Source organism: Harmonia axyridis, chromosome 3 (assembly GCF_914767665.1).
Source record: "Harmonia axyridis chromosome 3, icHarAxyr1.1, whole genome shotgun sequence".
NCBI lineage: Eukaryota > Metazoa > Arthropoda > Insecta > Coleoptera > Coccinellidae > Harmonia > Harmonia axyridis.
In genome coordinates this window covers 20,106,875-20,134,476 of record NC_059503.1, presented here as the reverse complement: position 1 = coordinate 20,134,476, position 27,602 = coordinate 20,106,875, and the positions used below count along the sequence as shown (strand labels likewise).

General features: G+C 31.7%; 1 protein-coding gene across 2 annotated transcripts; it reads right to left on the bottom strand.

Annotated features, from left to right (window-relative positions):
* Positions 1-22: 22 nt before the first annotated feature.
* Positions 23-27,478, bottom strand: LOC123676307 (nuclear factor NF-kappa-B p110 subunit). Of its 2 annotated transcripts, none has more exons than XM_045612123.1 (16): positions 27,345-27,478; positions 26,499-26,696; positions 26,238-26,392; positions 24,432-24,604; positions 22,448-22,586; positions 8,776-8,917; positions 8,616-8,720; positions 3,964-4,075; positions 3,419-3,825; positions 3,332-3,359; positions 3,055-3,204; positions 2,680-2,999; positions 2,104-2,384; positions 1,705-1,788; positions 892-1,107; positions 23-802 (listed from the first exon to the last, which is right to left on the bottom strand). In XM_045612123.1, exons 2-16 carry the CDS (start codon positions 26,692-26,694, stop codon positions 698-700), a joined length of 2,613 nt encoding a protein of 870 aa, XP_045468079.1. In that variant the 5' UTR covers positions 26,695-26,696; positions 27,345-27,478; the 3' UTR covers positions 23-697. The 2 variants fall into 2 exon arrangements, with proteins under 2 accessions (XP_045468079.1, XP_045468078.1); XM_045612122.1 differs by having other exon boundaries at positions 27,254-27,394.
* Positions 27,479-27,602: the final 124 nt, after the last annotated feature.

Sequence of the window (27,602 nt, the reverse complement as noted above, 5' to 3'; positions counted from 1 at the left end):
GATAAAGAAATAAAAATAGAGCTGAAATGAACAAATTATATCCTTTATTATGTTTATATGTACATGTAAAAAATCACTTTTAATAGAATTTTTTAAAGATGTATTGCACACACAAATTTGATAAAGAAAAAGTACAGCTAAAATGAACAAATTACATCCTTCATTTTTTTTATATGTACATGTAAAAAACCAATGTTAATAGAATTTCTCAAGAATTTGTAAAAGAGTAAAAAAATCTTAATTAATATTCATACAAACATATCAAAGCAATAAAACTAAAATCAACAATATAATACTTAATTATTATATGTACATGCCAAAAATCAATGAAAATAGCATTATATGAAAATTTTACTCCATAAAATTACTATTGATTTGTATACATATTCTTCAGATACCATTATTATGGCACATATCGAAGGTCTGGTGACTATCTGGAGAACTTGTATCCAAAAACTCATCCTTAATGGTAATTGATATGATTTTTAATGCATTTATAAGAAATATGAGAAATGAAAGACTCTGAATTATTTCAAAATACAAGTGTTTATGTTTCAACAAACTTCAATTTTTGATGTATTTAGTGGATTTCAATTTGAAAATCATTTATTATAGAACTGAACAATATTAATGTGCCTGTAAGGTTCCATTATTCCTTCAGACAAAGACATTTTTAACAAAAAAGGAACAAAAGTTTTTAAGAACTATGAAAATGAGTCATTCTATCAATGGCCTCGACAGCCTTGGTTTCTTCTAAATCTTCAAGGAAACCTCGAATTTCCTTGACAGTGGCAACTTCTCTCTGAAAAATAAACAGAATTGAACCAACTACAGTCTCGCACAAAAATTCAAAGATAAAAACAGATAAACTTGAAAAAAGCTATAACTTACTGCAATTGTAAGGATTTTTTTGCCAGGACTTTCTTTAGAAAGTGGATCTAAGTTTAACAGATGTTCAATATCCAACAACATGGCTAAATCTTGCCATTTCCCAGAAGAATCAATTTCTTTGGATATTTCATCAATACATTCTTCAGTGAATTCGATATTTTGGAAGATATTCTGATAATCTTCACCAAGAGCTAAGGGCTCAGCTTTCACTTCCTCCTAAAAACATGAATATGAAAATATCTTAAAGTAATTAAATGAACTGATAAAATTTAACAAGTACATTTCAGGAAGCAATCAATGGGGATGGATTTATTTGCCATATGCAAAAATTAATGATTTTCTTGTTTTATTCTGTTGTACAAAGGAACATGGTTTCAGCAGAATCGAGCACAACTCCCCAAATACCCAATGTGTCTCGCCACAAGTTCAGGAAATTTGTCCAGGCAAATTTATCCCCAAGAGATCAGACATTCATTGGCCCCCTACATTTACTTATGGGGCTTACTTTTTTTAAAGGCTTTTTTACAAATAAACTTTCTATTGAGACATCTTGTACTTTTCTTCTTTAGCCTGCCAGAACCCAAAATGTGAGTAAGGGGGATTCAACAATCCCACAAACCAGCATTCCATTTTACTATCAAAAACTATTGAACTTAATCCAGAAATATGAAATGTGTACTGATTTGATGCTACCCCATATCTAGGAACGAGAATTTTTCCAATAATTTGATTGGAAAAGAAAAAACTTCTAATATTTTCTTTTCAAATCTTATGGAAGATATATTTATAAATAGAAAAAATACAGCAACTTACAAAAATCTCTTTTTCATATTCAGCTATATCTTCTGGTTCTTCTTTAATATCAATATTGTCATTACAAGAAATATTATGTTCAACCTGGAAACAAAAATTATGAATATTTAAGGAGTAAATTATTTATTCTTTTTTACCAAATTTAATTGATATTATGAATTATAAAAGTTTTTTCAAAGGATTCGGTCCTTACTAAATGGAAGTGCATTATCAATCAATATACGACAAAATAATTTCCACAAATATTTTAATATTAACCAACAATTGTTTCGCCATCACTTGGTTTCTTCAAGTTAATTCACACTTCGACATTGAATTGTAACATTAACCTGAAAAAGCCAGTGTTGGCTGGGGTCATTTTTAAAAGAAGGTTTTATATTTTGAATTCAATTTTCTTACTGTATATTTTTGTATTATGCTGACTATTTCCTCAAGATCATCAATTTGATTAACTGCTTGAATTATATTTATTCCGGTAAAGTCCTCCTCCATGGGATTTGCATTTGTTTTATATATTAAAAATTTGATCATCTCTGTATCTCTATTATCTGCAGCAAATCTTAAAGGAGTATAACCATTTTTAGGGTGGCGATGGTTGACATTGGCTCCATTCTGGTGAAGAATTTCAGCTACTTTTATATTTCCTCTTTTTACAGCTCTGTGCAACGCAGTATTTCCGTCTAAAATAAAACCAAGTTGGTTTTTGAAGTTTTCACATTAGAATTATTGAAACGAAATTGTGTTGTGATTGATTTTAAAAGTTTGTGACCCACAGAACAATTTTTCATCATTATCCTGTACTAGTAAATAAATTCTAACATTTTAAAATTTTCTATTTATAAAATATTTCCTTCTTAAAAATTATAAAATCTCCAATTCATTTCTTCGGTCGGATTTTTGCTAAAAGATTTTTCCACATCAAATATGATCATAATCATAGAAAATTAATGGAGTAACTATTTTATTTCTACTTACTTTTGTTTTCAAGATCTATGTATGATTTTAATTTTGGAGCACTCATTAAACATTTAGTCATGTTTCCTGTAGAATCTTCTGAGGCAAGATGTAAAGGAGTATTCATATCTTTGTCAACAGCAGAAATATCTGCTCTACATTTTGTTACTAGGCCTTGCACCAAATCATTATCTCCATTACGGACTGCCATATGTAGTATTGTTCCCAAGCCATTTTTAGTATGGATATTGATAATATCAAACAATCTATACTGGATAATTATTTTCATGAAGAACTCAATCATTTTCAAATTACCAATTAAAACTGCAAGGTGAACCGCACTGAAAGATAGAAAAGTATGAAATAGTGTCTTTCAAAATATGTAATTCAACTTACTTGCAATGTCCACAAAAATTCGATAGATAATGCCTTATATAGTTTTTGATCATTTCTATATCAGTAGGTTTTGTCTTCAAAAATTCAGTTATTTCACGATAAGCTCTATCAACCTCTTTGTAAGCACTATTTTGTTCACCTGACGTAGTTCTACAAAATAATTGAGTTTAGTCAATTCTGATATTAGCTAATTTTCAAGAAAACTCCGCAATATGAAACAAGTTAAAATGAAGAAAAATAAGTGTTTTCGGTATATTTCTAATATCTCAATACTTACAACTTGGTTTTTTTGCTCTTTGGATTTACTGAAAAATGAAATAAAAATTACATTTCATTAATATATTTATCAAAAAATATTCCTCACCAGGAAAGTCAGTACTCATAAGGTCAGCGCTGTTGGGGAAAAGAGCCATTTCATATTCATTTTTATTTTCATTGAACAGATTGTTGAATTCTTTCGAGTCAATATCACCTATGAGTTTATTTAATTCAGCACTATCAATATCAGAAAAACTGATGCCGCTAAAGTTTTCAGTAATATGTTGTATAGTGCGAGGAATAGCTGCACTTCCAATGCTGCTACTGCCTGTATCATAATCACCACTATCAAAGTCATTTGGCCGGGCTCGTTTAGCACCAGGTTTACAATGTTTTGGTACAGGGGTGTATGTAAACGTCATTGGTTCACTTTTTGCATTATCTGAAGGCCTCACCAGTTCCATGAAAACATTAACCTTTTTTGATATATCTCTGTCTTTATAAGCGGGAGTTCTGGAATATAAGAAAAAAATTTTGAAAAAAAAAATTATTATTGGTAGATGAAATACTTTATATGAAATTATAACTTGTTAAAATATCTCATTGTTGGAATATATTCTCTTTAGTAAAAAAAAAAGAATTTCTCCTCACCTTAAAACAATGGCATACTGATGATGGACATCCAAATCATTGAAGTGACCATATTCTTCCCATACAAGTTCATCATTATCGTTCAGTTCATAGAAACGTACTTTTATATTCTCTGTTGGAAATAAAACACTAAATATTCAAATTTGTTTCGAAAAGAAGGGTAGATTAATTGTTTTTGAAAAAGTCATGTTGATTTGAATTGTATTTAGTTTATTTATACATAAATGGTCTTGAAATAGTCGTGATTGTTTGAAAACCAACGTTTTTATTTATTTAGCGTCATTGTTTCGAGTTGAATCTTAGTTCATTCAATGAAAAATAAAAAAATGAGTTTTTTCCCAAATTCATTATCTTGTGCCTAAGTAGTTAAAATAGTTGCGATTGGAACCATATTATGGAATAATAATAATAATAAGGGTAGCGGTAGGTGAATCCCTAGCGATTCACCTATCAGGAGTGTTGAATCCACTCCTGCCCACCGCAGATTCCAGGAGCTCCCTGACTCGGGAAGCTGACACCAGTCGAAGGGTCCCTGTCCAGGGTAACGGACGAAGCCGTGTGGAAAGCAGCTCAAGAATTCTCCCACCGTAGCTCTGCGGATCGTAAAAAGTTTTCTCTTATGGCACTCATATATAGGACTCCACACCACACTTGGATATTCTAACTTCGAACGAATAACTGCATTATACAAGATTTTAAGGCAGTTCATCTCGGTGAAATCCCTACAATTCCTAATCATGAACCCATACACCTTAGCAGCATCTAAAACTATCTGTGAAATGTGCTCAACAAACGACAGCTCCGTATCAAACAAAATGCCCAAATCCCTGAGAACAATATGGCTTTCAAGTCTTCTACCATTGCATTCATAATCGTAGGAATATATTTCAGTTCTTCTGGAGAAAGTCATAATTTTGCATTTGTCGACGTTCAATCTCAATTTGTTCTGCTCACACCAACTCAACACCAACATCAACTGGAGCTGAAGGTTGACGCAATCGTCGAAGTTCCTTATGATAGAAAACATTTTCAAGTCATCAGCATAACAGAGTCTTTCGCAATGAATCAACTCTAGAAGATCATTAATGAATAAAATGAACAAAAGTGGTCCAAGATTCGATCCCTGCGGTATACCGGATGATGGAAAGTAACCAACAGAACTGTATCCATTATAACTGACAGAATGATCATGTTTGAACAGATATGAATCCAAAAGTCTAATTGCTCCTTCGTCTAATCCATAATTGCTCAACTTGTGTAACAAAACATCATGCTGAACTCTGTCGAAAGCTTTAGCAAAATCAGTATAGTTAACGTCAACGTGGCCATTCCTATCCAATACCTCTGAAACAAACTGTGTGAAGGCAACAAGATTTGTAACCGTTGATCTCTTACGAACAAAACCATGTTGAAAGGGTGATATGAAAGACTGCAGAGAAGTGAGAATTCTATTATACAACACAATCTCACAAAATCTCAGAAAAATTACTTAAAATGGAGATTGGCCTGCAATTTTCTACCATAGATCTGGATCCAGACTTGAAAACAGGACATACTTTGGTTTTCTTCCAATGATCAGGAAACTTTCCACTAGATACGGACAATTTAAATATGAACTTAAGTGGACTGATTGAAGATTCGGCACAATTCCTAATGAGAAACTGCTATTTAAGAGTAATAATACCAAATATCAAGTTGGCTAAATATTTTTGACAGGGTCATTCTCAAAAATTTCGAAAAATTCACAAGTGTAAACTACCCCTTAGACGGCCTGCAAATCAATATCCTTCGGATATGTTATTCTGTAGCTATTTAAGAGTAATAATACCAAATATCAAGTTGGCTTAACATTTTTGACATGGTCATTCCCAAAAATTTCACAAGTGTAAACTACCCCTTAGACGGCCTGCAAATCAATGTGCTTCGGATATGTTATTCTGTTTTTATTGAAGAGTAAGTATTCCAAATATCAACTTGGCTAAACATTTTTCAAGGTTTCATTCGTGAAAATACTTGTATATACCTCGTCATTTCATTGATCAGCATAATTCAAGTTCATCTATAATATTATTTTGTGCATTGAAATGTCATAAAAACTTGACTGAAGTCGTTCATGTAATAATAATATATAGTTTATTTGGGATATTACATAATACATTAAGTTACAAATAATTTGACAGAAAATTATACAAATAAACTTAATAACCACAAAGTCCGTGTGGACTGTCTGTGGTGATCAGTGCCTCGCATCGCCAAATACAACAAAGTACAAAAAAAAAAACAATCTTCATACCAAAGCTCGTTTTGCTGTTCGAAAATTTTGCTGACTTCCCTACTCTTTCCACAATCTTTCCAATCTACTTTTAAGCCCTTGCAGTCATTTACCTTTTTTTTTCCTGTTGGCCAACAACAGAACAGAAACGATGGTGTGTTGATGTGTGTGAATTCAAGTATCTTATAATCTTTTATTTTTAACATCTATTATGTCCACAACAGTATTCCCATCAACAGAAAATACGAACTCTCTCAATTGTGGCTTGAACCTATTAATAGAGGATTCTTCCCTGATATTTGGTGGTAAAAAGTTATATACACGGGGTGCGAGAAAATAGTGGGATCTTTGACCTACAGTCCTCTGGGACGACGGAATTAAAAGGTTTTTTTTTGACACGTCTACTTGTCTGGTAATCATGTGATATTCCCCTAAATACATGTCGATTTTTGAACGAGTAAACTCCGAGCTTGAAAAAAAATATCTGTCGAATATCCATTACCTTCGATTCTCGATACACAAGATCGGAGGAGTATCGCCGGTCTCTACGAAGAATAATCTTCAAGATTAATTTCTGAACCACCTCCAACCTCCGCAAATAACTAACCGCCACGCCACCCCAACCCAGAATACCATACATAAGACGCGAATGAACAAGAGCTTGATATATCATTTTCATATGAGAGAAGTTCAAGAATCTGGCTAGGTGTTTGAATTTATAAATCATGGATCTTATGGTTTTTGTGATCCTGTTCACATGAAAATTCCAACGCAGGTGAGAGTCAATAGTAATTCCGAGGTATTCTACGCTGTTTGCCGGGCTGATAACCATTTTGTTATTTTGATTTCGGATTTCTATCGAAGCGAAGTCCGGAAGGAGATTTCTGTGATTTGTCAAAGGAAGGTATTTCGTTTTCTCTACATTAACTGTTAACAACCTATGACTATGAAGTGAACTCAAAAATCAAATTCTTGCGTTGCACCCCAAAAACAGATCGATTCGTTAGTTTTAAATTCTACCGACGCCACTGGTGGTTTGGCTGCTGGAATGAATTCGGCTGCTGAAAAGTGGCTGCCAAGTTCACGCCGGTATCTTCCTGTACAAAAGGCAAATCCTCACGACAAACAATACAATCTGAGCGAATACAAGATCACATGAAATGTAAGGTATGTATTCATTTGCGCATTTCAGTGACAGAAGAAAATAGTTATTTGTAATACAAGTGCAGAAGGCATTGATATTCTTCCACGAGTTCAAAATTCAAAAACGAGCCACGAAGTGGCGAGTTTTTGAATGAACGAGTGGTAGAATGAGCCTTCTGTAAGAGTATTATACATTATTTTCTCTAATTCATTTCATTTTTATTGAAATTAATGAAATATTTCCATAAATATCATTTAGTGATTTTTGCATTGAAAAATGTTGGTTGGCAGAACTGATTCCTTTAAGGCAAATTGATGAATTGACAGATAAAGCTGTGGCGGAAAGTTCGGAGTACCAACATATAATAATAAAATATAACCATGAAAACTGTGCGTTTCAGATATATTCTCGCACGATTTTGTTCTACAAGATGTGGAAGAATGAGCGGAATAACTACAGAATTAGAGAAATATTTTTTTTCCACAAGACGTGCCACACAAGCAACTAAATAATCGCAATTTGAAAAGAAAAGTTTCTTGGTCGTGTTATTTTTCGAATAGTTGATCACAATTAGCCACCGAGTTCTTGTGATTTAACACCTTTACACCACGTTGCAGTAACGTTCATTTAAATGTAATGCCATCATTAAAATTTCAATCCTTCAGTAGGAGAAACCTATTGGCTGTTTAATGGAGGATTAATGCTGCATTAAATTTTAATGAACGTTCCTGCAACTGGGTGTTAGACTCTTTCCTTGGGGTCACGAGAAAGATAAGCTGTATGCCAATGCTACACAATCGGTTCAAGACCTTAAAGATGGAATTTGTGAAATTATTGAGGACACACAGCGCTAAATATGTGCGAATTGACCATGGATTTTTCATGAAAAAGATACGGTAATGCAACCGTAGCCGTGGAGGTTATTTGACTGATATCGCTTTTCATCGTTATTGCCATACCTTCCTCTTCAAAATGAAATAAACATTGATTTCTTTTAAAATATACCGAAGGTAGAGTGAGCTTTGTGATTACTTCTGGTATAAAAAAAATATGGCTTCGATTTGAAAATTTCCTCTTACAAAATGCATTTCAGACAACTTTTGTTTCGTATCTGTGCAAATTCTTGTAACATCCATAACTAAAAAAAGTTATCACAAAGCTTTCACCAGCCTCGGTGGGCTCGATAGCGATATACAATAACAACTTACAAAACTATTACAACAAAAGAATACTCACTTTTTGTAACTCTCTCAACTAAAAGAAAAATTTCACGTCCTCCACTAGCGGGACTTGTACAATGATCCATTCGCACTATCTTCAGCTCGCCAGTCAAGGCACTTTCTAAATAATATATTAGCAGATTAGTGATTGAAAATAATATTTTTGAAATACTCACTTAAATTATTGATAGCATGCGAAAATACTGCAGAACAGATAGGAAACCGTACATCATCCTCCGGAACATAGAAAGCATCGAATCGTAGGCAAACAATATTCAGATTAATAGATTTGCTTTCCGCTTCCGCTAATCCCTTAATCTGAAAATTGGATATTTAAATACAACTCAAACCTATACAGATAGCTGCGCTTTATCCAGACACTTCCAGCAGAGATATCCGCATGAGATTTGCAATCGGAACAGAATAATAACAATTAACTTATGACATACCCTGTGCAAGATTACGAATCAAAAAAACTTCAAGAAATGCCATGTTCTCAATCATAGTACTGCTGTAAATAAAATCAAATATGTAACAGATTTTCTGATTGGAATGGTTGTAATGGCAACATTGTATTCTTTTTTGACATTTCTTATGTCATTTGTGTCCAATAGGTTATGACATTTAATAATGGAAATATACAAGCTTAAACAAGGTTTAAAAATTGTTTTATCAAAATCAGTTCTCATTTTTGTGAATACTGAGAGAAATTTAAGAAGAATTCATTGACTAGATTATTCAGTTAATAGATTCACTATTCGTCGTATTATTGTAGACCAATTTGACAGTGAATTTTCTTTACTCGATGTAAGAGTGCCAATACTTAGACTGAGCCATATTTGGAATAACTTTGAAATGTGCTACAATACGACGAATAGTTATTTGATTAAACTAAATAATCTCGTCCATGAATTCTTGTCAAATTTCATATTCTAAAATTTCACAAATGACCAAAGCTATTGATTAAACAATTTATCTATTTCTAAACGTTGTTGAAGGTTGTACCTTTTCATTATTAAATGGCATAATCTACTAAACACAAATGACATGGAAAATGTCAAAAACTAATACACACTTTTGATATTATAGTAATTTCAAATTGTATTTTTCTTATTGGAAAGCCCTTTATAAGCAATGCAACTGTTGTTGTTGATCGAATGCGTAGCGTGCATAGACTAATAATAGTGGACAGAAATTTTAATGGAAATCCCAAGGTCCAATCCACGGGAACTCATTTTGTAGGTTGTCCTTTTTTATGGGTTTAGGATATTCTAAGAGAACTATTTATTTGCCAGTGCTCTTATTGGAAATATAACACGAAAACATCATAACGAATCACTATACGAAATATTATCAAAATTGGGGAGGGGGCGTTAAAGTAAAGATTGACCGATATTTGATAATATTTAGCCAAAGTGTAGAATTTGCATTATTTTTCGGTTTGTTGTTTTTTTCCAAAGATAATAACATTTCACACTTTACTCATTTTCCATTATATCGGTTGGAAATTTTCATCGGGAAACGTATACATACTTGACAATAGATATGATAACTGAGTATGATAAGTATCTAACATCAGTATTGATTAACCTTACAACAGGTCACTATAATTTATATTTAAATTTTTTTAACAAAACCGCATTGATACTTTTTGCTGGAGAACAAGATATACGATAAAAATATCAAACAATTATATAAGAGAATTGACTACATCAAAACACTAAATTTTAAACGTAAACGTATAGGTGTTCCAAGGACGCAATTGGCACTCAAAAATTCCTGATTTCAGTCAGTACTTTCCTCATTTTTTTAATAATTCGAGATATTCTGTAAAATAGAAGTAAATAATAAACTATATTACAAAGCTTGCAGTGTTTTCTTCTTCCAAGTATTTCTGCCAAAAACTTGATTGATAGCATCTTCAAGTGTAAAAACTCAAACTTAAAATTATGATTTTTAATTTCACTGAATCAATATGTACCCCATTTATTTGAAATTTCAGGGAAATAGGAAAAGAATCTAGGAATAATTCTATATTGGAGAATATTAATTTTTCATTTGAAAGTTATTTTCGAAATATTTTCGAAATGAAGTTATTTTTATATAAACGCTCGAACTCTAGAATAAATTGAAAATTTCACAATTAATTTAGTTTTATATTATGTAAATATAAATAACAAAATGCCATTTTTCCATGGTTTTCCAAAAAGATCATATATTGGCTAAACGTTTCTGTACTTAGAAACTGGTGCCGCTCAAGGTCTCTGTCGAAACTACATCAAAGGAAAAATACGTCAACAATATCCAATATACATAGTTCGAGACCACACAATCCACTACCTGTGAATCGAAAATATAGTCTTAATTGAACAATCACTGGAAGCGTCAACCTATTATTTCAATTATTACAAATAATTAGATTGAAATAATCAAAGAAATCGATCATTAATTGAATAATAAATGGATTCCGATTCACTAACCATGTTATTAGAAACATATATCATTCACGAAAACGTCGAACACAAAACAAAACACGAAATTTCGTTCACGGACATAAGATACGACACACGGAACTAACTCTCGACGTTCAGATGCATATAACTAACTGACTCTGAGATAATGAGAAGTGCATGAATTTCTGCCGCTATTTTCCGATTACATATGCGCACTCTAGATAATGATTCATAGAACGAGTTCTAGGAAATCAATTTCAAAAATAAATTGATAAACATCATACAAAGTTGCGAAGAGATAAGAACAATTGGTAGGAGAATAACTTTGCGCTACAAAGTATTGCAAATTTTTAATTGAATGTATCTTTAATTTAATAGTTGTTGAATGTATCTTTCTTTATTTCGAATTATTATTGCTTCCGAGTCAAAAGAAGACAGAGGAAGCTTTGTATAATCACTTTAGGGATGAACAAAATGCATTTCGTACAACTTTGATTTAGTGTCTGTCCCTGTGTTCGCAAATCCATGTAACAGCCTCAACTTCTACAGTTCTTAGCAGAATTTGATGGAATTTGTTTGAACTTTGGACTGTAGATAGCTTCATACAAATTTCAGCCTCTCTTTTTGCGTTGAGCTTGCGCAAACGATGAATTCCCAGATTTTCATATCTCGCGTTCTACTTGTCCGATTTCGATGAAATTTGTTATGTATATTCAGATTTTATCGATGTGGTCATTGCAATTTCAGCTTTTCCCAATAAACGGTACTCGTTGGGCGTGCGCAAACATGACAATCCCATCATTTCAAATTTCACGTTATGTTTGTTCGATTTTAATGCAATTTGTAATAATCATTCACAAAACTGGTCAAGTTATATTTCAACTCGAAACTATTAATTCAAACAGAAAACCGCATCAAAAATATACACGATATGCGATAAAATCCTACAACACCAACTAAAATATAAAATTAAGTGACCTGAGTCGAGAGTTCGCAAGTTTTTTTAAAATTTGTATCTCTCGTATCTCTATAGGAATTGAAAGAAAGTTCAAACTTCCAACTGTACTAAACTCGTACTAGTAGAGCATGATATCGGAGGAAACCTTGGGAATTTTATATTTCCAAATGCTCACCCTTCTTCTGAAAACTTCAGGAGGTGATAGTACCCATCAAAATAAGAAAAAGCCCATAACAACATAAATACAAGGTTAGAACTATTTAGAGGGCCACTACAGGGATATCGAAAACCGTTAGAAAGACAGGGTGGCTTACATTACTAAAAAGTTATTTAGGGATGAGTGTGTTTTGGTGGGAACAGATCCAAAATGTCTCCATTCGTTCCCGAGATATCACGGCTGAACTGAAAATCGAGATTTCTTTGTTTTTCTGTATAACTCATTTGTTTTTGGAGATAACTTCACGAAATTTGGTTTATAGCCATTATCCAATATAGAGATACTAATGGTGTCTTCAGATTTTTTCTGTTTTCCATTGTTTCAGAGACGCTATAGTCAATTCATATAATTGATTTCACATAACAACTCTTCAAATTTGCGTACCTAGACTCAATATTTTTGTAGGGTGTAATACATTGTTGAATTCGAAATGGTTTTCTTTATCACCACATAAGGAAAACCAATATAGCGTCCATAAGAAAAAAATTGACTATCGCGTCTCTGAAACAATGGAAAACAGAAAAAATCTGACGGCACCATTAGAACCTCTATATTGGATAATGACTACAAACCGAATTTCGTGAAGTTATCTCCAGAAACAAATGAGTTATACAGAAAAAAAAATCGATTTGTAGTTTTTCCGAGATATCCCGGAATCCATTGGAGATATTTTGGATATGTCAACACCAACACACTAATCCCTAAATAACGCAACTTTTTTGTGATTTAACTGTATCTCTAATGGTTTTCGATATCCCTGTAGTGCTCCTCTAAATAGTTCTAACCCTGTATATGAAAATGCTTGCTCTCAGAATTACAGCCATCCAATGACTTCATTTTTATCTTACTTTACTTTATTTTCTGTTTGAACGCTTCGATTGATTTCAATGGACATTTGGTCATAGGCATTTGGTCACGGCAAATCTTATGCTGATTATATTTTCTCCACAAAAAAGTGCTAGAGGTAGATTTCTGAAAAAAAATTGAGGGGTAATGCATAAAACTCCCCCTTTTTTTTGACATCCGAGAAAAAATTCGAGAGTTATTTCTAAAAATCCGATAAAATTTTTGAAAAAAAAATGTTTTTTCTATAAGATGAGCAGATTTCGAGATATAGGCTTCTGAAAAAAATAATGAAATATTATATTCACTAAAGAAGTTAGTAGAAAAATAACTATGGTTATCACTTCAACATAATAAATTCGGACGTTATCGCAGAAAATGTATGATTAGAATGAGGTCTTAGGATGGCTGTAATTGGAAGAGGAAGCACTTTCGTACAAATATCCTTAGGAACTTTTTCTTATGTCGATGAGTACTATCACCTCTTAAAGTTTAGCCCCAGAATTAGGAAACAACCTGTATATTGGTTCGTATCACCAATCTATAGAAAGCAACGTGTTTTCAATATATTAAATCGCCACAAGTTTATTTATGGCATTTGAATGGAGCGAAGGAAGAGGTTACAAAGATGTTGGGTCGACTTAAGAAAGATATATTGTCGAACTAATAGATCATCTGATGACAAGCTAAGGAGCAGCAAAGGAATTGAAAGGGGATATATCAACCCACTGATCCATCGACGTATTGAAGAAATGGGATTTAAATTTTCGATTATGCCCAAATTCAAAACGAAGGTTTACTACTGCCTTACTATCCGTGAAAATATCTCAACTAATTAGAAAAAATTATTTGATGATAAATTTTGAGACCAAACAAATATTTGAAATTTATTAACATTTTTAATTGCAGAAGTTATTCTGTGGGGCAGCTGTGTGGATATCTCAAGAATCTTCATCGCACAGAAAAGAATAATATTTAATTTGAGTCCTCGAACAAGTTGTCGGCCAGTATTTAATGTGAATAGGTTATTGCCCTTACCTTGCATTTATATTTTGAAATGTCTTGTGTATGCAAAGGAAAATGAGAAAAACTGGAAAAAACTATCCAGCAACCATGACTACAAGACCAGAAATTCACAGATTCTTTTAGTGCCTAAGCACCGAACTCACAAATTTGAATGCTCTCCTCTTTATCAGAGCATCAAGTTATTCAATCACTTACCATCTTCTGTGAAATTACTGGATTTACGTAAATTCAAACTTGAAGTTAAGGAAATTTTGTTGAAAAAATGTTATTATTCAATTAGGGAATATTGTATTGATAATTGGTCTTAGATTTAAGCTTCTATATGTGTTTATATATTTTTTTGTTGACTTATCCTATATACCTTTTGTATGGTGTCTTAAAGGATGAATAAACTTATTCTATTCTATTCTATTCTTGTTTTAAGTACCTACAGTTTTGAAAAATTATACGATTTGGTTGCTCAATTTTGGAGATCATTGTGATAAAAACATTGAAAATTACTGAAAGGCACAGGGGCCAAATGAAATAATAATAAACACTTGTTATGTTCGTGAAAAACGAATTATCTTCTTGGAAGTAAGAAAATGGTTTGAAATATGTAGAATCTGAGAATTTAGGTGTAGCTAGATATTTCTCTGGGGTTTGTTTATGTTCATTTGAATGTGGAATTAAATATTAAACATTATTTTGAGTTTTGTTTTAATGGGTCAGAATGAAAATTGTTTTGGTTCTCTAAACTAAGATCCTGTAAATTAAAGATTAGTCACGTACAGTCACTATGAACGTTTAAGTTCAACTAGTCTGTTCTCTTGTGGCGATCCAGAATGTTATTGATGTAAAAGAATGGTGAAACCGAGAACGTATACAGAATGAATGATTTTCATTGGCGCGTTGGACCATTGGTTCGATTCTTTCCACTTTCCAGTCCTATTTTATATCTTGTTGCTGAAGTTTGTTTCCTTTAGAGGTCGAATCATGAATCATTGTTTTGATTTTGTCATTATAGTCTCACGGAATTGAGGAGAATTTATACAATAGAATGAAGGGCTTTGAAGAAAAAAGCACAATTTTTACGATTTTGCCGAAATCACTGGCAACATTGTAATGAAATTTTATATTTTATATATTTTTATATATTTTATACAAATATACATATCCCATGAATTTCATTTTATATCCGACTCTCTTGTTTAGTTAATAACTTCATCATTACTTCATACCAGCATCGGTGATTACTTTATAATTTTCAAATCAAAATATTCCGAAAACGGTTTATTGTATCGAGTTTTACCAAGAGTACCTTTATGGTGTAAAATTGAATGTTTGAGTGAAGTACAATATCCATATTTTATCAAGGAATAATTTTATGTATATCACGCCTTTTTAGACTTATATAAACAAACGGTTATTGCAAGTGTTTAGAAATTTGAGAAGTCAATGAATTTATGAAAGTATTTATGATAAACTCAAGACATACATTCCTTTGTTTATTCATATATGTTGTTACCATTGCAAACGTCGTCTGAACATAAATATGATTGATAGCCACATGAAATATCCAAATCGTTAGTAGAATTTATGTAGAGGATAGCAAAAAACTTTCCTTTTACATCAATATCAGCCCAGGGCCCGCTCTAGCGTTTCTGACGCCCCGGCAAAAATACAAGTCGGAGTCCTTGCAAGGACCAGGGTGAGGATGATTTTTTTTATAAAGAGTTAAAAAGTTTTTAATGAAGGAAAAATGTATTACGTGTAATTATTTTTATGGATTAAAATTAAGAATAGATTATTATGTAATATACTACTAAATAAATTAATAAAAATTGTTGGAGAGAAAAAAAAATAAAATTTCATTTCTTGAATATATTTGTTTTTCTTCTATGAATTATTAATAAACCTGTATTAGATTAGAGTCAATAAAGTGATGAAAAGAAGCAAGGAGGATTTTTTATAATGGCACGTCCCGTGGTGTTTTCAAGATGTTGCAAATGAAATATATTCCAAATGTTCGTTAATATCGCTCCTTACGCCTACTGCCGAAAACAAAATTTCAAGACTTTCCTAATTTCAGAATTGTACCTAGAATTTTTACGTCTGACAAAGTACCTTATCAAGTATCTGAAAAAGTATCTTAAGAAATATCTTCATATACCTTTGCCTTCACAAAAAAGTATCTTATCTTGTATCTAGATACTCACGCAGAATAACTTTGACATATCTGTTAACTTAAAGTAAAATATAATAATATATGATTTATAAAATTTGAAATAATATTCCAAGTTCCAATCATCATTTAAAAAATCAAAGTTATTAATCAAAAATCATGAGTGAAATTCATTGAAATTAAAGAAAATATATTTAATACATTCTTCTAGTAATCCAGATTTCTCGGAAAAAGTAGAAAATACCTTCCTCCAATATTTGCCGCCCCTCTAGAGCAGGCGGTTTCAGGTTCTTCTGCTGAGTTTCAACGTATGAAAACCTTGAACATTTTTTTCTTTCAGACGATTGATTGATTGCTCGGATGAACAATTATTTTAAAATCAAATGCACACACGGCCAACAATAGTTAATTTGATATAAAAAATCGTCTGTGAAATTCGTTGAAATTAAAAAATAAATTTGATACATTTTTCTAGGAATTCGGATTTCTCGGAAAAAGTAGAATAAGCCGCCTTCCATTATTTGCCACCCCTTTGAGAGGGCCCTGCGATTTCCGGTTCTCCTGCTGAGTTTCGACTTTATAAAACGCTGGAACATTTTGTTTTTTTTTTCCTTTACAATGATTGAATAAAACAATCGGATGTAGCTGATAAACAATTATATTTAAATTCTGATGCGCCCACGCCCAACACTAGTTAATTTGATATAAAAAATCATTCGTGAAAGTCGTTGAAATTAAAAAAAAATATTCGATACATTCTTCTAGGAATTCGGATTTCTAGGGAAGAATAGAAAATGCCGCTCTCCAATATTTACCGCCCTGGTAAAATGCCGATTTGCCTCTAGAGTAGGCTTAAAAAATCAGCCTCCAAAACTGTTCTTGTTTTACTTCTGAATTTACCGAAGATATGGTCCCATGCCATACGGTTTTCTGGAAAAAGGCTATGCGTTGAGCATGAGAATCATTAAATTCGCGATATTACGTCATCTTCTTGACTTCTGTTTGTCCGATTTATTACCTATTGTTATGGATTTTTTCAATCAAAGTTTTCATAAATTCATTATATTTTATTGAAAATAAAAGATAATTTCTTAAAATACTCAATCAAAATTCGATCGGTTCGGGGAAAGAGCACTCAAGAAATTATGAAACTAAAAATATTTGGGAATATTATACCAAAAACTCTTAGGCCTAAAACGAGTGCACGAAATAAGTAATAAATAGTAAATACTCTCACAATTATTCTGAGTTTTTCTCCGGTTATAGAATTAGATATATTTTCGTTGAATTAATAATTCAGGTAGTATAGCAAATTTATTAAAAATTTATTGTGCCAAAAATATATGAGAGTTCAATTCAGTTTATTTTTAGATCCATCAAATTTTAAATGAAAAACGAGTTGATCGGTAGATTTAAGTTGTGTGAAACCAGCCATCAGACTGATTAATGATTACCTAATTATAATTCAAATGCTTCACACAGTGATGCAGTTATCAAGGTCAGCCAAATAATACGCCGGATACATAATAATTATTATTGTAATATTATCTTTCATTTCATATTATCATATATGCCACATTGTTCCTGCAACGTCATCACAGACTATTACCACAGACTAATCTGTGCTATTACGTCATCTGTTAGAACTAATTTACAAGCGTATTTGGTCTGATTTAATTTTCGAGTACGATCGTTCAAATGATAAAAGAACCAGGACCCTTCAATAATACTCTGTTATTATGAATACATTTTAATATGTAAAACGTATACTTCAACAGGTGGATCTCTCAAAAAGTCTGAAACAAAATCGAATCATTGCACACACCAGGTATTCTATGCATCTTACTTGAAACTTTAAACAGCTGAAATGTCATATCTCTGTTTATGGGTTAAAGCTAAGATGCAGAGAAAACCTGGTGTGTGCAATGATTCGATTTTGTTTCAGACTTTTTGAGAGATCCACCTGTTGCTTTGGTGTTCAGCTTAACCAGAGTTCTGTAAGCTGGCGCTCTTCAAAATTTTTCGAATTCCCGCTATCTGCCTGGTGCCTTTTGAAATAGTTATTTATAATACAAGTGCAGAAGGCATTAATATTCTTCCACGAGTTCAAAATTCAAAAACGAGCCACGAAGTGGCGAGTTTTGGAATGAACGAGTGGTAGAATGAGCCTTCTGTACGAGTATTATACATTATTTTCTCTAATTCATTGCATTTTCGTTGAAATTAATGAAATATTTCCATAAATATAATTCAGTGATTTCTGCATTGAAAAATGTTGGTTGGTAGAACTGATTTCTTTAAGGCAAATTGATGAATTGACAGATAAAGCCGTGGCGGAAAGTTCGGAGTACCAACATAGAATAATAAAATATAACCATGAAAACTGTGCGTTTCTGATATATTCTCGCACGATTTTGTTCTACAAGATGTGGAAGAATGAACGGAATAACCACAGAATTAGAGAAAGGAAATACTGGCACTGCAAACATTCACAATAAATTACAATTCAGTTCATATCGAATTTTTAATCAAATGAATGACAGACCATAGAATATAAAATATTATTGTTCTATGCTCAAAGTTCACGACAAGAGCGTAGAAATTGGGAGATACTGGGGGTGATTACACGGTGTTCCTAAATTGGAGATACAAATGAAAATGACAGATTTCCGGATCATTTTAAGAAAAAAAGTCCTATAACATGAGTCTCCAAACATTTTGTTTTGAGATACATGTGTTAAAGTTTAAGTTTTTTCTCGTACAACCTTCCCTTGACAAGATATTTAATTTGAATTGGCCATAGATATTCCAGTTTGAAGTTTTCACCATGTGATATGCTAATTTTGAATGCAAATCGACAGGGTGATATTTTTTCTGGAAGGATGCCTGCTTCCTTCCTCCAAAACTATATTTTGGTAAATGGCTGTTAGTTTAGAAAAATGTAGAAAAAAATTCTTGTCCAGTACTACACTTTTTGGATCGATTTCGACAAAAAATCTCTAGTAATCCTCAGGAAAATCCAAATTATTATAAAGATCCAGCTAGTAAGCTCTAATGAATTAATTAATTATAAGTTTTGGTATTTATTTACCCAATCTGTAGCGAAGATCAATAAATATTCGATAAACTGATATAAGCATCACAAAAAGTACGACACAATAGAAACAACCTGTATATTGAAAGCGAAGCGTTTGTGGGCTCATATTCATGAAACTTTTTTTTCTCAAAATTATCCAAGTTATTTCTCATTTTCCTTCGTAACTCTAATTTGAGAACACCCAGTATAAAATAAGAACAACCGAATTAGTAAAAAAAAATATACATTTCGAGCAATTTGGTTCAAACTTCATTATCAAACTACTTTTTCTAACAATACAGGTATTAGTAAAAGTTGTTGTCAAAAATTTTTTTTCGATAATCCCCCCCAAGAAAAAAAGATCTACGCCCTTGGTTCACGAGAGTCGAGAATTGAGAGAAATGTCAATGTAAACGATGTATGCACCATCTGAAACAGACCGCGATCACTCGAAATCAAGTAGGTATAAATCTGAAAAATCTCCCGATATGTCTAAAAGTTTTACAGATAGTAGACACACCTGGTTATCTATGCATATCAGTTAAAGCTAACTAGGCGGATATGGGATAAAACAGACTTATTTTGACCTCGATACCTAGAGAAACCAAAAGATAAATAAATTCAAGCATCGATTTCATTTCAGGTCTATGGAAATCAAAGAGTCTTTTTTCCTTCTTTCAAATGACTGAATTCAGAGTAGCAGTCGGGCTCAAAGTTTGTAAAATCAAGTAACATGTGAAGCATAACACTTTTTTAATAAGTGTGTAATGTCTCGTAATTCAGGCTTAAACAATAGCATCCCACTAAGTTGAGCAGAGGTTATCACAAAAATCTCTTGCAAAGATTTAGACTGTTTATGATTAATTGACATACTAATCTTCGAATTATAACAATTTTTTCTTTTTCAAATTATATTTTGAATGGGGCAAAAAAAAGTAATCAACCGTAACATCAATTCATAGATTAATTAAATCAGGATATTTATAATGTAGTGTAATAGCATGCACAGGAATCTCATGCGATTAATAATTAAATTCAATGAAATTTAAATCAAAGAATTCATTTAGTAAAGATTCATATCTTCATAAACTCGATAATTATATTTTGAAATCTTGTCATCTAAAAAAAAGAAAATGATAAAATAAAACCAAATTTTACCTCGTGTACCTCGCGTATGAAAACAAGTAAAACTGACAATCGACAGTCGAAGTCAATGGCATGGCATTTGACAGAATTCCATCTAGCTACAGGGGTAATCCATTTTGATCATAAAAATTAAGGTTTGTGTTCACCTGATTTTGATAAAGGTGAAAAATATAAGGTGTGCTGCTAACACGCATCTATCGAGGAACCCAAGGAATAAGAAAAAAAATAATTCGGGAAAAATTGAAGAAAACACTCGAAAATATTTTAATCCAAACATGACCTTTAGTTTATGATAATAACGATATAAAAATAAAATCCATACCGAATTTCAGAAAAAATTTTAATATTTCTTATATGAAAACAAATATTTTTCAATTCTGTTGAACAATCTGGCAGTGAAAGCCTACAACATTATAATAAGAACTAGGACACTAGTGGCAAATTATTATTTTCGAGCAAAAATATTTGAAATAAAAAAAAATTGGATAGAAAATAGGCTTTGCAGAACACAACAGAAAAAAAATCCATCAAGACTCAAACTGTTATTGTTCATATACACGCAAAATATAAAACGCTCGATCCATTAAACTAAAGTATTAGTTTTTTATATTCCGTTTATATTTTCCTTGGATCTGACGAGGCGATCCACACAAAATCTTGCACGATGCTTGATCCTTATTTTGTATCTAAACGCAAAATCTCTTAGCACAATAAAATTGGTTGTCACTGAGATTTCAAGCATTTTTTTTTCTTCGATATCGATATTTGGAGAACAAGTGCTCAAAGAAGTGAAAGGCTGATTGCGTCAACTCTGAGACAAACTCGAATTTATGTGTACTAGATAATTTAGATATCATCATTTAAATCATATTTTCGAATTAAATCCTTGAATAATGAGAGACTAAATTATTCAAACTGTTTCGTACATTAACAAAACAGGATTGATGTTCAACATTAATGTATCAAAATATAGAAAAGTCTTCATAAAATGAAAAGTGAGGTTTTATTCAGTACACTCTGTGGAGTGAATTATTGACAGACGAGAATGTTTACGAACACTTAGATGTTGCCTCATCTTTTCGGAATACTTTCTCTTTTTAGTAATTGTAATATCTTAATTTTAAGAGATATTAGCACTATGCATGATTTCAACACACTGGAAATAATGTATTCATAGTATTAAAGAAGGACAATAATCAAATTGATTTCATTGATACACAATGCACTTTTTCATCAATATAATGAAATTCCATTCTGAGTGAAACGGAATGAAATCATTTTGGCACTAACAGTACAATTAATCTCCAAGTTAAAATGAATATGTAATTTTGAACATTCTAGCAGATTTCCTCTGAACCATATTACCACTTTAAATTTTTAAACTTGACCTTGAAATAACCTTGAATTTTAAATTTGACTAACCAAATAACCAAAAAGGGAGATCATAAATCAATCGTACTGTGAAAAATTACACATCTACAATCCAGCATATACAATTTCAAGAGAGGTGAGGGGGTGGTATGGCTAGACTATTGATTCACATTAAACATGTGTAAATGTGGAAACTATTATTCGTGCTTTTGTTTCAACCCTAAATTACGCCATTTTCTAAGTCTGTTGGGTAATATCTTGCACCAGAAATGATTAAGGACTTTTACGGAATTTTTCACTAATTCCAAACCATAAAATTACCTTCTACATTTTTGGATGAATCTAAAACATTTCTCCTCACATTTATAGTAATATATCTATTATTCATCAGATAGAAAAATAACAATAACCTTCAAATTTTCACAATTTTTTTTTGTGGAAATCAGATTTAATTAATTTAGATAGTTTAATAATTATTTCATTACTTTCTGAACCTTGATTGTTTCTGATTGAAATGTGTACTGGATAAAGTATTCTTATATATCATCTATTTAACAGCAATAATTGTAATATCAGGCTAATAAATTATCATACCTCCATTTCTTCCTTCTTTGTTAAGTTTTGTCTGTTGTCCTGTCTAAGAGCTGCTTCCTGCATAAGCATAGTTTTTTTCCTTATGAGTTCTGAGACAATATTTTTTTTTGCAGTGTGAATAATGCCCATAGAATAGAAGCTAAAAAGAAATAAATAATTGCATCAATATATTGCAAAGTTATTTGAATACATTTTTTATAATCACTCAATAACAAAAATGGAAATACATTAATGATATCACAATCTTATCTAGCCATATTGGAGATATTGATAGCAATTTCAAAGGATAATGAATTCTTAGATTATTCCAGAGCAACCCATTAATCTCACATTAGAAAAATACAATTATTCTACATATAATGAAAATAAATGTAAACATTTACTACTTTCCACAGTTTTTAATTATTTACGACAATTTTTTCGCCGTCTAAGCGGCTTCATCAGGGTTACATTGCAAAGTGTTGAATTTTGAAATACAATTTCAGCTATATACACACACAGCTACGTATATACGTATGCAGATCATTTATCAGAAACCGGACATAATTTCAATTCTAATTACAAAATACTCCATACCGAAAATAAAAGTCACCGCTTTTGAACATCTTTAAGTAAAAAAAATTTTTGGAAATTCCAAATTGCATCAAATAAAGTAATATAGTACCCCGAACCGAGAAGACCATTGACCCATCAAAGAATCCATAGGCACTCTCATTTTTGTGTATATATAGCTGAAATTGTATTTCAAAATTCAACACTTTGCAATGTAACCCTGATGAAGCCGCTTAGACGGCGAAACAATTGTCGTAAATAATTGAAATCTGTGGAAAGTAGTAAGTGTTTACATTTGTTTTTTACCAATCAACATGACTGAATCAATTAAATACTATATATAATGAATTTATTTGTTAATAACTTTGATATTACTTATTATTCTATGACTGAATATTTCACAGGCTAAAGGACCTAAGAATTCATATATTAAAAGCCATCTAAAAAGTAGAAGCGTGGAACAGGAGAAATTTGGCAATTTCGAAATCGTTTTAGAAAAATTTCATGAGCGCTTTTGGTTTATAAATTTTGAAGTTTGAAGAATCCGTTATGGTTGAAGAAAACCCCTGATTTCGGAGCAGATTTGGTATTATTTACTTGAATATTGAAGGGATTTCTGAGGACAGGAGTGATTTGATGTCAACATCGGCCATAGATAGTAGTCCTTCTTCAAGAACCCCACATGGCAACTGAAGAACAACTCCATGAAAGAGGATTTTTAACTGGTTATGTATCAATAGATTGCCTATTGAGTTCTGTCTTATGATCAATAAAATTGAAAAATCATTAGTGATGTTGAATATTTGGTCCGGAATGGTGAAGTTGACAAAGTATTTTTTATTACTTTCAAATGTTTCTATATTTTCGTCATTGATATGTACGAACCCCCTAATACTCTGGTCTAGAAATTTCGATATGATTCTTTCTAATCCTTTCAATTTATTGTGGTGATTTCAGTTTTCATCATTTAATGTGGTATGTAATGGAAACTATAACATTTTTTACTCCTTTCTGGTTCTTTTCGTTTTTTGTTTTGATTTAATAATGATGTATGTGTCGTCGACTTCTTGTGAAAAGGAAGGATGAAAGGATTTTGTTTGGATGAGGAAGAAGCGCTTCAATATAAATTTGTCAGCTTATTATGTAAACAAATACACAAACCAATCACTACAGCTATATGGGGAGACAGGGTTTTTGCTGAGGTTCTTATCTGTGCCCTTGTATATACGTTGAAATGTATAATGCCCCGTTCACTTTTCCTCTGCTAATATTGAGATTTATCGATTCATTATTTGAAGTTAACGATTTTTTGTATTGCTCTTTCTCGAAAGATTATATTATATACTTTCAAATACGATGTTGCCAAACTTTGTTCCAGGCTATCTCTATAGAAGGCTGCGAATAGATTATTATTGGCATTTTTTCAACTCACCTTGCCTCATAATTGGTGCTTTCATCTACTTCTATTTCATGTGGATCATCGGCTTCTTCTCTTCCATGCCTTTTTTTAACTAGTCTGTGTGCATGTGGCATAAAGTCATTACCATGGTGATTTATCTGCCATATTGAACATCGTATAATTGCTGTACCTTTGAAATTGTGTAACTGAAAATGAATATGAATGAATTTTTCAGTAAAGATTATGAGTTTCTATGTCTTCTTGATAAAATTGAATCTATGTCTAGATTCATCTCAAACTGAGCTTTTGAAACAAGTTCTACAACTAAACATGGCCAAGTCATTGAAAAAATTATTGTTTCATTGAAAAACCGTGCCAAAATGCTCCCATGTTGTATGAAATTTTAGTTTGAAGAGAAAAGTAATGTTCTTCCAATGCTATAGAGAGAGTAATTTTAAAGAATATAGAAATGAACTTGAAAATTTTAGCAAAAAACTAGCCCTGAAAACCTTAGAAGTTGATAGATCTAAATTGCCCAATTTGTTAGTTGCTGCATGACTTCTGCAGGAAAATATCCGAGTTAAAAAAAATAACAGAATCAATTAAAACTAAGAAAATAAAAAAATTATGAAATTTTAAACCTGACTGAATAGAAGTGTAATTAAGTAAATTGATTGTTTGGTTTTCTATTTGACAGAAATTCGTGTTAATACTGATTGAAAGGAAAACCACTTTATTTCCGGAAAATGTATTCAAAACAACAATTGTTTTAGGTACCACATGTTGACTTCTTCAGGTGGGTATAGTTACTAACATACTTATTGACATCGATTTCCTTGAATGAAGAAAGAGTAGAATATATGATTTTGAAATAGCAATCTGTTCAGGTTGTTAAGTAAAATATGTTTTTTATAGTTCTCATTTACTTCCATTGCTTAAGGTGCATTTACACAGCAGGTGTTGGAAAATAATTTCCGCCCTGCAAAATTTCTGTTGGATAAATTGAAACCTCTCAGGTCAGGGTGATTGGGGTGGAGAAAAATTCAAAGAGCATCGGAGCGCTCCTCTATTCTGACCTAAAAATATGCTAGGAGTGAAGGGCCAGGTAAAGTCTGCACCTTTGGATCAGAATAATAAACATATTACCCTTAGCTTGTACTGAAATCCAAAACTTCTTTGCATCGCCATGACCTAGTGTGAGAGCTTTGAATCCGAAATTCTCTGATTGCCCTCCCCAACCCATCACAGCCTGGATCCTACTAATTTATTATAAATTGATATATTAACGATCGGTACTCCTCCCTTCCCCTCATCATAGCTACCGCCATTGTTATTATGGTGAGGGGAAGGGAGGGGTACCAATCGTTAAAGTATCAATCGATATCAAATTAGTAGGATCCCACCACAGGTATGAATGCACCTTTAAAAGGTAGAATCTATTCCCTTATTTTCAATGGGTATTTAATGTATTAATAAGAATGTCCCATACACCGAAAGGTAACAAATGGGATAAAGATTATATATATATATATAATAAGAATGTAACCTACTCACCTGAAGAAGTCAACATATAATTGTAGTTTTGAATACATTTTTTTTAAAATAAAGTGGTTATATTTTCAATCAATCAAGTAAAATAATACAAAAATCATTCATAATATGGCTCGAGAACTTCCTCTTAACGATTAATGTTCAACAAAAGCTGAAATATATGATTAATTTCTCAAAGATAATGCCTATAATGACGATTGTGATGGGTTGAAGATATCTGAATAATGTACCAGATTTTGGAAATATGATTTAAATCACATATACACATATGTATATATATATACTAACTTTCACTGTTGGGTATGTCATCTTTCTTGTTTTATCAGATCGTTCTCCATTCAAGCAACCATGGGTTCCAGTCATTTCAGACTTATACCTAAACCTAAATTTGTCCATAGGTTCTTCTGTAATTTGAAGATATGGTTGTCCTTTTTCAATATTACCTAAAATAAAATTTAGAATTATTAGTGATATTAAAAGAAAAACAGATGAATTCTCATAAATATTGAACATCTATTCTAATTTCTCATGAGAAATTTTAAATCTTACCATCATTTGTTAGGTCAGATGTCTGACATGGTATAATTGTTACATTTTGTGGCAAAATTACTAACTGTGAAGAAGTAATAAGTCCTGGAGAAGAACTGCCTTCCGATACATAAGAGGCAGGTGATAATGTTGTGTAAGAAACTGGAGATTCTTCCATTGTTGAAGGAGGAGTTGGGTATCCAGGATAACTGAGCATATCTGAAATTCAAATGACATATTGTATATTGTGTGTAGAATATGCAGTTATAAAACTACTTGATTATTTTTTTTAATTGAATTTCCAAGTTCAGCTTTCCATAAGTTTTGTTCAAAGATGTAAATTGGTTGAAAATATATTTATAAGCTAAACCTGGTCTTCGTCATATAAACAATACAATAAGGAAAAGATGGTATAGTAGATTATAGAATATCGGCTCATCTCAAATACACCAGATTCAATGAAATATTAAATTCAGGCTGCTATAGCATATCATTTTCAATCGGATGTTTTCACCAACTTGAAGTCCACAAATCTTACCTAAAAGACAAGTCTGATATAAAAAAAGCTTTTCAATTTTAAATTTCCATTCGAGTATTCTTGTATTGTTAGCTCATAAAAGGCCTTGAAAAAAAATCTCATTTCAATTTTATGTTCGACTGAAGGTATACCATGCCATTTTGTTTTTGAAAAAAATTTCACATGTACAGATATAAGAATCCATTAAAATATATAAATAAAATATATTTCGAGGAACAATAGGGATCTATATAGTTACCTGTAAAAAGTTCTACTTGCGTTTCACCCATTTTAAAGTTGAAGATGATAAGAGTAAGCACAGACTTGAAGAAAAGAATCTACAAACTTACCGATTTAGATTAGAATAACATCAACATAAAATCCAATACGTAGATAAATCTTTCTTGGTAGTGGTACAGGTTATTCCCCATACCTAAGTATCTTATCTTTTCGGGGGGAGTTGAGGGGATCTACAAAAATCCCCCAAATTCATAGAATATTACTATTTTACCGCACAGAATAAAATATCACAAAATAAAAATGTAATATATATAATATATATTATGAAGAGTTCGTATTCTTCAATGACTATCGTGTATTCTGAAGCT

Excerpts from the sequence above, each read along its gene's own strand:
- LOC123676307 (XM_045612122.1), bottom strand. The coding sequence starts at position 27,284 with ATGGGTGAAACGCAAGTAGAACTTTTTACAG. Across the intron at positions 22,587-24,431 it reads AGCACCAATTATGAGGCAAG|CTTCTATTCTATGGGCATTA; the intron begins GTGAGTTGAAAA and ends ATTTCTTTTTAG. Across the intron at positions 8,721-8,775 it reads GCATGCTATCAATAATTTAA|AAAGTGCCTTGACTGGCGAG; the intron begins GTGAGTATTTCA and ends TATATTATTTAG.